The sequence below is a fragment of the Tachysurus fulvidraco genome, chromosome 25, assembly GCF_022655615.1.
Source record: "Tachysurus fulvidraco isolate hzauxx_2018 chromosome 25, HZAU_PFXX_2.0, whole genome shotgun sequence".
NCBI classification, from domain to species: domain Eukaryota; kingdom Metazoa; phylum Chordata; class Actinopteri; order Siluriformes; family Bagridae; genus Tachysurus; species Tachysurus fulvidraco.
The window spans coordinates 14,231,626-14,243,729 of NC_062542.1; the positions used below are offsets into that span (position 1 = coordinate 14,231,626).

Sequence of the window (12,104 nt, forward strand, 5' to 3'; positions counted from 1 at the left end):
AAAGTTTGCCATCCTGACAACATGCTGCGACAGATCGCAGTGCGCGCCGATCGGACACGCAGGTCCGCATGCTCAGATTTAAGCGCTGTGAAATTCCTAATTGACATCGATCAGCCGTTCCGTATCAGACACCTCTACAAATTAAACCGAGACCGCGTTATGGCAGGGTGGAGACGAAGTTCTCACTGGATGGATGTTTCATTTAATCCCTGCTGTTTGTCACGCTGTCTTCTGTAGAAAGTGTACGTCCCTGTTTGCCCTCGCAGCCTGGGTGTAACATAATAGCAGCATGTGAATTACTGTAATAGGATTTTTGGGTAATATTAGTGACATATATGAGGTTGTAGACAGGTAATTACAGTTTGTCAGTCTTTATGATTAAATTCTTAATGACCAAATAAAAAGTATCATTTTAACTCTAGTTCAGTGAACAAAAACAGTAATATGTTCACTACACTGCGATTGTAAACACAAAAGACATCCTATACTTTTATTTAAAAAAAAAAAGTTTCAAAATGATTGGCTTCCCCATACTTTCTATTGGTAGAGATCTGCATTAAACCTCTTCTTGTTAATTATCATAAGGCATGAGACTTGTCCAGGATCTTGGATTCTTCTCCATGGAGAAAGTTTTAAGCTCTGTATATTCTAAAAAATAAAATGAATGAATGAAGTGAAATGAAATGAGTGAACTGCCATCTATTGCCTTTTTCAGATTACATGGTTTACAGTAAATCTAAACATTATGGCTATGGCAAAATTTATGACAATTTCTGCATTTCTATTTGACTCTAACTTGTTGATTGATAAGCCGATAAGCATGACATAACCTCATGGCAGAGGCAATCTTGATGTTTTTACTTGTATTCCTTTTTTGTGGTTTCCTTCTAGTTCTGTCATTGGGCAGATTCTTCTGCTGCTACATCTGTGTGTGTGTTTGTGTGTCGGGGTGAATTAATTAAATTAATTTATTTTCTAAGTAGGGAGCACGTTCGTCTCACACCTCCAGGGTTGGGGGTTCGATTCCCACCTCCGCCTTGTGTGTGTGGAGTTTGCATGTTCTCCCCGTGCCTCGGGGGTTTCCTCCGGGTATTCTAGTTTCCACCCCGGTCCAAAGACATGCATGGTAGGTCGATTGGCATCTCTGGAAAATTGTCCGTAGTGTGTGAGTGAATGAGAGAGTGTGTGCACTGCGATGGGTTGGCACTCCATCCAGGGTGTATCCTGTCTTGATGCCTGTGATAGGCACAGACTCCCCGTGACCCGAGAGGTTTGGATAAGTGGTAGAAAATGAATGAATGAACGAATGAATTTCTAAGTAGAAGAAATGAAAGTTGATTCCTCATAACAAAGAATAAGATGATGATCAAGTCATTACCCAAATGCAAAATTTAAATGCAACCATCTACAGGTATATGATTTCATTTAAAGATGTTAAGTTCTTTTAAATCCAGAGGTTCCACGAACTCACTGTTTTCTTGGAGCTGATAGTACAATGCGTTCAGTCTGAAGTGTCATCTTCTTACCCGTACACGAATGGGATAAAAGCCATCACAATGCTATTGATATGACGAGAGCTCTGCAGGAGTCTGGGTATTTGTGTGTGTTACAGAGTAAAAGCTCTCTCACACAACATGCATCTGTCGTTTCTTATCCAAAGCATGCTTCTGTTGTACTTCAAACAATCACAAACATTTAAAATATTTTCATTATGAGTTAAGCTTCCTCTGGGTCATCGTGATGTTTACGTGCTCTTCAGAACACAGCACATTCTCATCATAAGGCTACCAGAAGTGAGCAGGAACCCCACGTTCGGATCTAACGTTCTGGCTGAACTTCTGGGTCTAGTGTGTGCGTGTGTGTGTGTGTGTGTGTGTGTGTGTGTGTGTGTGTGTGTGTGTGTGTGTGTGTTTGATGGCGGCCACTTCATGAGAGCAGCTGCACAGTGAAGAGAAGCAGGAGGCTCCATCTGTCCTGTTCCAGCGTGTGTGATGGCTGCCAAAGCTCTGCTCTGTAAACTTAGCACTCAGCACCTGTTGACAGTTTGCAAGACAGATGACAGTGACACACTATAAAAACACGTCCCATGTCAAGCAGGAACACGGAACGATCTTTATTAGACTGAAAATTTATAGCATATTATTAATAATTGCCTTATATTAAGCAATATTATTACAGTATCCTGCTGGAACTACTATGTTTAGCTAAACCTCTCTAGTTGAGTAGCATGTTTGCTAAAAATACATCATGTGTTTCTTTAGTTTGTTGCTCTAGAGAACTTTTCAGTCAGAAACACTTTAAAATGACTCCCTGTTCTCTTCTAGCATATTAGGCACAAGATATTTTTTTCACCACACAAATGAGCCTTTTTGGCTTAGTATTTTAAAAAGAAAGAATAAGCTCATACAAAGTCTTTTTTTCAACAAGCTTAGTGTAGTGTTTTGAAACTAGCTAACGATGACCAGCTATTGAATTACAGGGTCTGTTAGCTAGCTATAGCTAGCTGTAAACATCAGAGCTAGCTTTGATATGTTATGTAACTAACTTGATAGAAAGCTAAATTTGAAGCTAGTTAGCATGCTAGCTAATGACTAGCTAGGCAGCAAGCTAAATTTAAAGCTAGTTATCAAGGTAGCTAACAACCAGCTAGACAGCAAGCTAAATTTGAAGCTAATTGGCAAGCTAGCTAATGACTAGCTAGGCAGCAAGCTAAATTTAAAGCTAGTTATCAAGGTAGCTAACAACCAGCTAGACAGCAAGCTAAATTTGAAGCTAATTGGCAAGCTAGCTAATGACTAGCTAGGCAGCAAAATGCTTGTTTTTATTTGGAAATGTATGTGTATTAGCTAGAAAGTAAGCTTCGCAGTTTAGCATCTCCTCGTGTGTGTCTATCTATATAGAGCAAACACATACCTGTACTCTCTTATCTATTCAACTTTTCCATCATAAATTTAACAGTCACAGACGTTTAAAATATTTCCTCTCTGATCTGGAAGAGCTTCTCAATTGAAAATCTACATAATCTACACGATCCACACTCATTCATACTTACTTCAGCGCTTCTTTCTCTCCTGTGATTGACCTTTGTTTACCTTCCGGTCTCGGTATCCTTTGGACTCTTGTGTCTTTTTCTCACTGTGTTTCTCTGTGTCTCTCTTCAGAGGACCTGGATGACCTGAGGATGGAGGGGGTCACTGGCCTAGTTTCTTCTGGCAGTAAGTTCAGCCAAGGGCGCAGCTCCTACTGCCCTGAACCGCAGGCCAAAGTCACCCTCAACATCTGTTCAAGGTGTGCCAGGTAAATATTTACCCTCTGAGCAAACCACTGGTGCCGTCTCTTTCTGTGTGTGTATTCTCACAGTCACCTTCTCAGCTTCTGTTTTGCAAGTCGGCCACAGTGTACACACAGTGTATACACACACACACACACACACACACACACACACACACACACACACACACACACACACACACACACACACACACTTACCTAGCCAAATGTAGCCACCTAAACATAAACCTTTCCATTACCTCTGCCAGTAGGTTAATTCCTTGTTTTTCTTCCTCCAAATTTATTCAGTGACAATAGCCATAAGGCTAATGTAGCTAACAACTAAGCCTCCTGTTCCCAATGTTTGATCCTTCACCCAATTCACCTGATTTCACTTGATTAAATACTTTTTTTTTACTCTATATTATGCATAATAATATGCATAACGCCTTGTGTGTGTGTGGAGTTTGCATGTTCTCCCCGTGCCTCAGGGGTTTCCTCCGGGTACTCTGGTTTCCTCCCCCGGTCCAAAGACATGCATGGTAGGTTGATTGGCATCTCTGGAAAATTGTCCGTAGTGTGTGATTGCGTGAGTGAATGAGAGTGTGTGTGTGCCCTGCGATGGGTTGGCACTCCGTCCAGGGTGTATCCTGCCTCGATGCCCGATGACGCCTGGCACAGGCTCGACGTGACCCGAGAAGTTCAGATAAGTGGTAGAAAATGAATGAATGAATGAATAATAACAATAATAATAATAATAATAATAATAATAATAATAATAATAATAACAACAACAACAACAAAAATAATAATAATAATAATAATAATACTATACAAAAGCAACAACTTTACAAAGCTAAAAATACTAGCGGTGACTCCTAAGCTTCTTAACCACTAAGCTACCCCATCCCCTCATCCCCCAGGTGATTGGCATATGCATAAATAAACATTAACGGATATTTTTTAAATTTGGTACGAAATTTCATTTTGTCATGAAATTATTTACAGTACAATGGTTTACCTCGGATAAGCGGTAGAAAATGAGTGAGTGAGTGAGAGTGAGTGGTTTACCTACAATACATCTGGATGAGGTTCATGCTTGATGATTGGTATAATGCTAAACTGGTGGCTTCCATTTACTTGTACAAAGCTATCTGATTAAATTCCAGCCACAAAACCTTTTGTGTAAAATTGTGTAAAATCCAGAGATAGTGATGTCCGTTCTACCTTTTATCTCCAGACCAAACATCTTCAGACACCAAAACCTTTCCATTCTGTATTTGCTTGTTTTCACAAGCATGCTGCTAAATTTCTTTATCGTCTCAAAGAACTTCCTGTTTCGAGCGCTTACATCAACGTCACAGCACGGCCTTTTACCTCTGATACCTGGGCATGATAAAGCCATATCTGTTGAAGTAGATGGCCAACACACTCGTACCTTTGTCCTCTTGTGTTTGGGCTTTACCTGCTTCTTTATGCTCATTTTGCATGACATGACTGTTTTATCTGTTGCCCACGTGTACGCTGGCCCATGCAGGAACTACTGGAAGCTGAGTGCAACCTTGGAGAGATTATCACGTGCGATTTCAGTAGCACAAATCTGAATTTTATCCGCCTGGATGCCCATCTGGGGCAATTTTTGGATGCTTCCAGATATCCTCAATGTAATCCTTAACATGTCGATAATTAAAATCAAATATTTTTGTCTGTTTATGTAGCGTTGTCCACAGAAACAATGATAACGCAGTAGCCTGAGTATCTTTACACAGTGTACTTTTGTATCTGTTTCTGTCTTTATCTCACTATCATTCACAAATGCAAACAAACACTCTCTCAGTTGCTTGCAGTCTTAGGGCATGTGACTGCATGCTGGATGCAAGCAACATTCCTTACAATTCCCTCTCTCTCTCTCTCTCTCTCTCTCTCTCTCTCTCTCTCTCTCTCTCTCTCTCTCACACACACACACACACACACACACACACACACCAAGACACATTTTCTGCGTCCCTATGGGAGGACAATGTCCAATTACATTTGACCTTACCCATAGCAACACCGGTGTGCTTTTCTGCTTTGATCCTTGGTGGTCCCCGGTTTTTAATGGGTTTTGGTTACCGTTAATTTAAAAGGCAACCTGAGCCGGGTTACTACTTTGTTGATCTTTCAGAATAGGACTTTCAGGAATATAAGATCTACATGATCTAATGGATCATAATACTTAGTTTGGGTTGTATACGGTAAAAGTGCTGCCAAACCCTTATTCGCTGCAGGACATGGTTTCTATGATTTATAGTTCATATTTTGTCATCATATTCCACACGGACACCTCGAGCGACTAACTGGAACTCCGCATACCGCTGGAAGGACCGTCGGCTTCACTGTTTTTATTTAATCATTTATCACGTACGAATACATTCGACTTACTTTTATAGCTGTTATTTGTGAAAACTTAGTCAGCTGTCTGAAGTTTTCACTTTGTTTCCACACCGTAAATTTAAATCTAATGTTAACCCACCAAACGCACAATCACTGACCTGAGGTCTGATCATACGGGCGTTTTCAGACCGCCGACTTTTGTATTATTGCAGAAATCAGCACTTTTTTTAATGCCTGGGGGGAAAAATATCTGGGATAGATAATAAGGACTGAATAAGGATTTATTTTTTTTTTGCTGTAAAATGTAATAAGATTTAATCTAAAGTCTGAGTGTAAACAAGTATACAAAGGAATAAAATGAGGATTGACATGATCAAGCACATCTGATTATTTAGCGTTTAGTTTTTTTTTCTTTTCATCTTCACAACTAGGGGGACACGGTGGCTTAGTGGTTAGCACGTTCGCCTCACACCTCCAGGGTTGGGGGTTCGATTCCCACCTCCGCCTTGTGTGTGTGGAGTTTGCATGTTCTCCCCGTGCCTCGGGGGTTTCCTCCGGGTACTCCGGTTTCCTCCCCGGTCCAAAGACATGCATGGTAGGTTGATTGGCATCTCTGGAAAATTGTCCGTAGTGTGTGAGTGAATGAGAGTGTGTGTGTGTGTGTGTGTGTGTGTGTGTGTGCCCTGTGATGGGTTGGCACTCCGTCCAGGGTGTATCCTGCCTCGATGCCCGATGACGCCTGAGATAGGCACAGGCTCCCCGTGACCTGAGGTAGTTCGGATAAGCAGTAGAAAATGAATGAATGAATCTTCACAACATCATGAACCAGGTTACACTGAATGGAGGTCGTGAAAATTGTAATGTTTGGATGATTTTATTGTTTTGACTTCACCATTTTGAAAGCATGGCCTGGTTTGAAAGATATTGAAAGATACTTTATTAGTTACCCTGCTTTAGACAGTCTGCAAGATTCATTTTGAAAAGTTCCCTTATCTTGTCAAGAATTTCACATTTCATCTTTCAGCTCTTCTAGACAAGCTCCTTCTCCCAGTAGCTCTTTTAGATATGAGACGGTGAGCGATAGGGGTGCAGAGGTGTTCCGAATGACAGCCAGTCATTTGCGCATAGTTATCTCATATTCAGCATTCTTGTGTGTACTTTACTTATGCCCATCACTCCAATGCGCCGATAAGACAAATGTCTTACACCGGGATGTCTCGACACCTTTTAATGAACGGAGACGTGGCGTCTCTGCGCTCTTATCCAGGCGAGATGGCTAATGGGATTCCAACGAACCCGAGTGTCTCTCTTCTGTAGCGAACACGATATTATTATATTGTTATCTCGAAAGCGCATCAGAACGGCGGTGTGAAATACAATCCTTTGTTTGGTGCCATGTCTTCAGTGTGATGTGTTTGGGTTTTGCAGGCTGCAGGGGGATAGTCTCGCTCCAGCCGGCGCTGAGGAGGACCCAGCGCCTCACATTCCCGAGCAGGCCGTGCCTGATGTGACATGTGAGTGAGAGATCTGAGTTTTTCTTATTAAAATTTTATAAATATATATTTGTATATTAGAAAGGAATGCAGTATCACTTACTGCAAAGGGATGGGCACTGTTCATCATTTGTCTTTTTCTATGAAGAGACACTTAAGCCCAAAGGCTTGAGCTCAACTTGATCCAGCAGCATGTGAAGGTATTTGTTCCAAGCCTGGCACTACAACACTTAATTTTCCTGTTGCTTTCTTGCTTGATTTGGAAAACGTCTAAAGAGATGCCACTGGCGGATCACGCTGAGTGGCATGTCCTGAGTATCACTACCTGAGCATGGGGGCTGTACGTCTGTATGTCCTACGATGAGTGTGGGTGGTAAAGACCTGCTCTATGTGTGTTTTCTGGAACAGGTCCATTACCTGGAGTGACAGAGCCCCTGACTGCCGCCGAGCTGGAACTCCAGGGCTCTTCTCAAGTGTCCTCACCGGTAAGCAATCCCGACGTGGAAAGAAAATCGTCCGCGTCGTGCTTTTCTTCCCTCATTAACGTCTTCTCCATCATCTCCATTGTGCGTGTGTTGTCACCGAGACAGATAAAAACCACTTAATCACTCTTTCCTACAAAGCTGTTCCACCCTGACGGGTCTGTTTTTCTCTAGGCATGTCACGGTAACGGATAACTTAGCTAGTTAAACAATGCAGAAAGAGCTCATGGTGGGAGAGTCTGAGATCCAGGAGCCGTCACAGAGCTGCACGGAGCTTAGCCCAGACAGGAGCCTTAGAAGAAAAAGGGGTTTACTGTTACGTGTACACGTCACTATTGAGTTAACACGGCGGTCCCGGAGTCATGGAGCAGCCCCTGTTCAATCAAACCTGTCAAAAACAACATGTGGGCTTGACGCTCTTGATCTCATCTCGGTAGTAAGCCGAGACCTCACGGCTTCTTAATTGGCTGGCCTTTGTTGCTATGGATTCGGGCGCTCAGCACTACACTCTCTCCCCTCATCATAAAGTGGTTATTTTCCTATCAGCAGCGACACCAAGGCTAGGCAGTGCCATAATTATAGCAGCCTGGTGCTGGAAAGTCTTTTTAACAGCTTTTTTTTTTTTTTTTTGCTCATGTGGTGTGCCGAGCAGATGGAAGAGGGCTCCAGACATGCTGGCAGCGTCGGGAGCGCAAGGTCTCGAATCGTATCGTCTCGTCTAGCCTTGCGCTACCGCACTCGTTCCGCCTGCTCCACCCAAAGAACTGGCATCTCCTTGAAAAGCATGTCACAGTGTAAATAATGCCATGTAGCCAGGCTTAACACTGTACAGAACCCCCACGCTTACACAGATCTCCTTTCATATTCATACAAAGACAGGCTCTCTTTACTTGTGGGTTTTTTTTTAATTGAGAAGAGAGAGAGAGAGAGAGAGAGAGAGAGAGAGAGAGAGAGAGAGAGAGAGAGAGAGAGGAGAGAAGGGAGGCCTTTGGTGTCTACAGGTTAAGCAGTGCCAGAGCAACGAGAGTAATATCTTCCATATGCAGAGGTAATCGTCATGAACATCTCAGCTCACCTACCGATACTTTTTAAGGCCCGGTGTGGCTGTTGTGCGTATAATTGCTTATTTTGGGCACTGTTTAAAAGGCTAATGCAATTTGTCTTTTTAATAGATTATTAGTTTAACTGGGCCTTCAGGGTTTCTCCGGTCACCAACGTGAACGTCGCAGAAAACAAAAATGTATTGCTTTTACGGGCTGAGTCACTGCTTGGGACAACAATAATTGAATGTGCATGTGTGTGTGTGTGTTTGGGGGGTGTCATTGGGGCAAATCCCTGCTTTCTGCCTTGCTGGGGTTTTCTCAGGCACAGTTAACAACGCTGATGATCACCAGTTTTATATTATGGAGAGCCCTCAGAGAGAAATTTAGAGTTGTTGGGTTTGGATCAGCCTCTAATCCAAAACCGACTGCTGTGCGCTCTGTGCGTGTGTGTGTGTGTGTGTGTGTGTGAGAGAGAGAGAGAGAGATGTGAATTTTGTGCAACTCAGCACTTTGAGATGTGGAGCGGTCTACTAGGCACACGGAACCAGGTTTAATATCATGCATAAATTTCCCAGAACATCGATCCAGGACTCTGCATTTAGCTGTTAACCAGTGGAGCTGCTAACGTCCCTCATTAGCCGCTAAAGTCGGTCACTAGCTGTTACAGTAATCGCATCATTAAGCTAAAACTCAGAGATGTCCCCCAAGTAGCACTCGGTGTGATTTCCGGTGAATTCTATCCCTTCAAGCATCATGTGATTGTGTTTAATGTTTAATTAATTCTCATGAGCCTGAACTCGGGCAAAAATACAATAAAATGTCCTGAAGGAGAATAACTCATTTTTATCGGAAAGCAATAAGCGCAGTAGTGTAATCCAAAGTGCACCTTACAAGCCTGGTGTATTTATGCGTCCCCGGCCTCGTCCATCTGGTGTCTCTCCTGGTGTGATATGAGTTATTATCCTTACACTTTCATGACTGTCAGTAATAAGACTCTTTTATTTGGCCTCAATGCTTAATTCTCTGAGGACGTTAAAAACATCTTATAGTGGAATATTCTCCTTCCTGCTAAGGCACAGAACCGACTCTTTGTTGAAATTAGTTGAATTACTTCTGGGGACACGGTGGCTTAGTGGTTAGCACGTTCGCCTCACACCTCCAGGGTTGGCGGTTCGATTCCCGCCTCCGCCTTGTGTGTGTGGAGTTTGCATGTTCTCCCCGTGTCTCCGGGGTTTCCTCTGGGTACTCCGGTTTCCTCCCCCGGTCCAAAGACATGCATGGTAGGTTGATTGGCATCTCTGGAAAATTGTCCGTAGTGTGTGTGTGTGAGTGAATGAGAGTGTGTGTGTGCCCTGCGATGGGTTGGCACTCCGTCCAGGGTGTATCCTGCCTCGATGCCCGATGACGCCTGAGATAGGCACAGGCTCCCCGTGACCCGAGAAGTTCAGATAAGCGGTAGAAAATGAATGAATGACTTTTTGCTCTTGTGAAACCAGACGCTATAAAAAGAAGCACATATTCATCCCAAGCTCTCTTATCTTCATGCCCTACCCCGAACCCTACCCCGAACTCCCATCCTGACATATCCCTGAGCAGTGAGCACATGCGTGCCCACGAGTAACCACAATCCCTCATTAACACACCCCTCCATGTCCCATGAACACAACACATGGGCAAATCCCATATAATAAAGGACATCCTTTAGCATTTGTGGAAAATGGAAAACAACAGCAAAGCAAATGCAAATGACTTGCTTGTTTCAACAGACCCAAAAAAACAAATAGAGGAACAGAGGAACATAATGTGCTGATGTGGTTCAGAGAGCTTCTTCTATAAATACAGCCACTAATTCACTTTTAAGAGAAACAATCTGCATGGTGGTAATTGATTGTTTAAAAAATGTGCTTTTGAGCTTTTTCTGCTTTTCCTGCTCCGCTAATCACGTCAGGATGAATACGAATGTGTCATTCATTTCAAGCGCACAAATTTCTGGAGGAAAAGAATAATTGTTAGGACATTTGGATAAAAAAAGACATGACACTATATATCAAAAACGCACAAACTTTAAAAGTCAGTTGGCATGACATTAGAATATAAGCAGGTTGGGAACGTGCTAGAAAACAACCTTATGTCTACAGAAATCTGTTGCTGGACCAAAAATGTTACAAAAGTTGTGTTTGGTTCAGCGGTCTGTATTTGAACAAGCCTTCATAAATATTTATGTGGGTTAATGTCACCTGGGGGGCACGGTGGCTTAGTGCTTAGCACGTTCGCCTCACACCTCCAGGGTCAGGGGTTCAATTCCCGCCTCCGCCTTGTGTGTGTGCAGTTTGCATGTTCTCCCCGTGCCTCGGGGGTTTCCTCCGGGTACTCCGGTTTCCTCCCCCGGTCCAAAGACATGCATGGTAGGTTGGAAAATTGTCCATAGTGTGTGAGTGTGTGAGTGAATGAGAGAGTGTGTGTGTGCCCTGTGATGGGTTGGCACTCCGTCCAGGGTGTATCCTGCCTCGATGCATGATGACGCCTGAGATAGGCACAGGCTCCCCGTGACCCGAGAAGTTCGGATAAGCGGTAGAAAATGAATGAATGAATGAATGAATGTTTAATAATTTCACTATGAATTTTATCATCGGCAGCAGACTCGATGTTTATGTGAATTTCAGAATTATTTTAGTACTGAGGATGATGATTTGCTTTGATGATGCTGTGCACTACATTTGATGATGCAGATGCACTTTTCCAGAACGACTTACATTTGAGCTCACTGAGTGTTAAGGGCCTCGCTCAGGGGCCCAGCAAACTCACAACCTAACGATTGGTAGGCCAGCACATCCCTCTGGTACTATAACTGGCCAAATTTTACATGCAAATTCAGTAACGTTAAAGATATCGTGTGGATCAGGTCCTCACTTATTCGGGTAGTGAAGTAACCTGCGTGTACGTTTTAGACGATCATCAGTTTCCTCAACATCTGTGCAGCATGAAGCAGGGAACGCTGTGGGACACAAAAGACAGACATGTGAAGACTTACTTCATATAATAAATAATATGCTGAGTCTACATGATGGTGTTCTCCAAAAGCATAATGATGATGTAATATGTAACCCAAAGGCACCAGGGTTCAGTAGAAACGAGTGAGTCTGTAACCAGACCGATGCTGCAAACACTATAAAAATCTGATCTGAACGTCTGAACTAAACCTGGTTGCTTTATCTTGTTGAACATTCTTAGAAAAAGGGGTTAAGGTGTCTTTTAGCTGCAGAAGTACTTGCTAAAGAAATGAAAATGAAGAGAGTCGTGTCTTAAAGAGAGACAAGCGCGGTGCTGTAAACTCATCTTTTAATCAGAAACGTTTAAACTTTTACACTGATTAGAATTCTGAACAAAACAGTAGTCAAAATCTTTTTTTTTAAATTTGTAAAAAAAAAAATTAAAAAAAA

At 42.7% G+C, this 12,104-nt stretch overlaps 1 protein-coding gene across 2 annotated transcripts in view; it reads left to right on the top strand.

Annotated features, from left to right (window-relative positions):
- c25h8orf34 (chromosome 25 C8orf34 homolog) overlaps window positions 1–12,104 on the top strand; it is a 76,742-nt gene that overhangs the window by 38,389 nt on the left and 26,249 nt on the right. Inside the window, exons 8-10 of one of the 2 annotated variants that reach the window (XM_027170446.2) lie at window positions 3,162–3,297; window positions 7,075–7,160; window positions 7,548–7,624. In XM_027170446.2, coding sequence (XP_027026247.1) covers window positions 3,162–3,297; window positions 7,075–7,160; window positions 7,548–7,624 — 299 coding nt within the window. The remainder of the gene's footprint in view (window positions 1–3,161; window positions 3,298–7,074; window positions 7,161–7,547; window positions 7,625–12,104) is intronic. The other variant, XM_027170453.2, reaches the window with a different exon arrangement.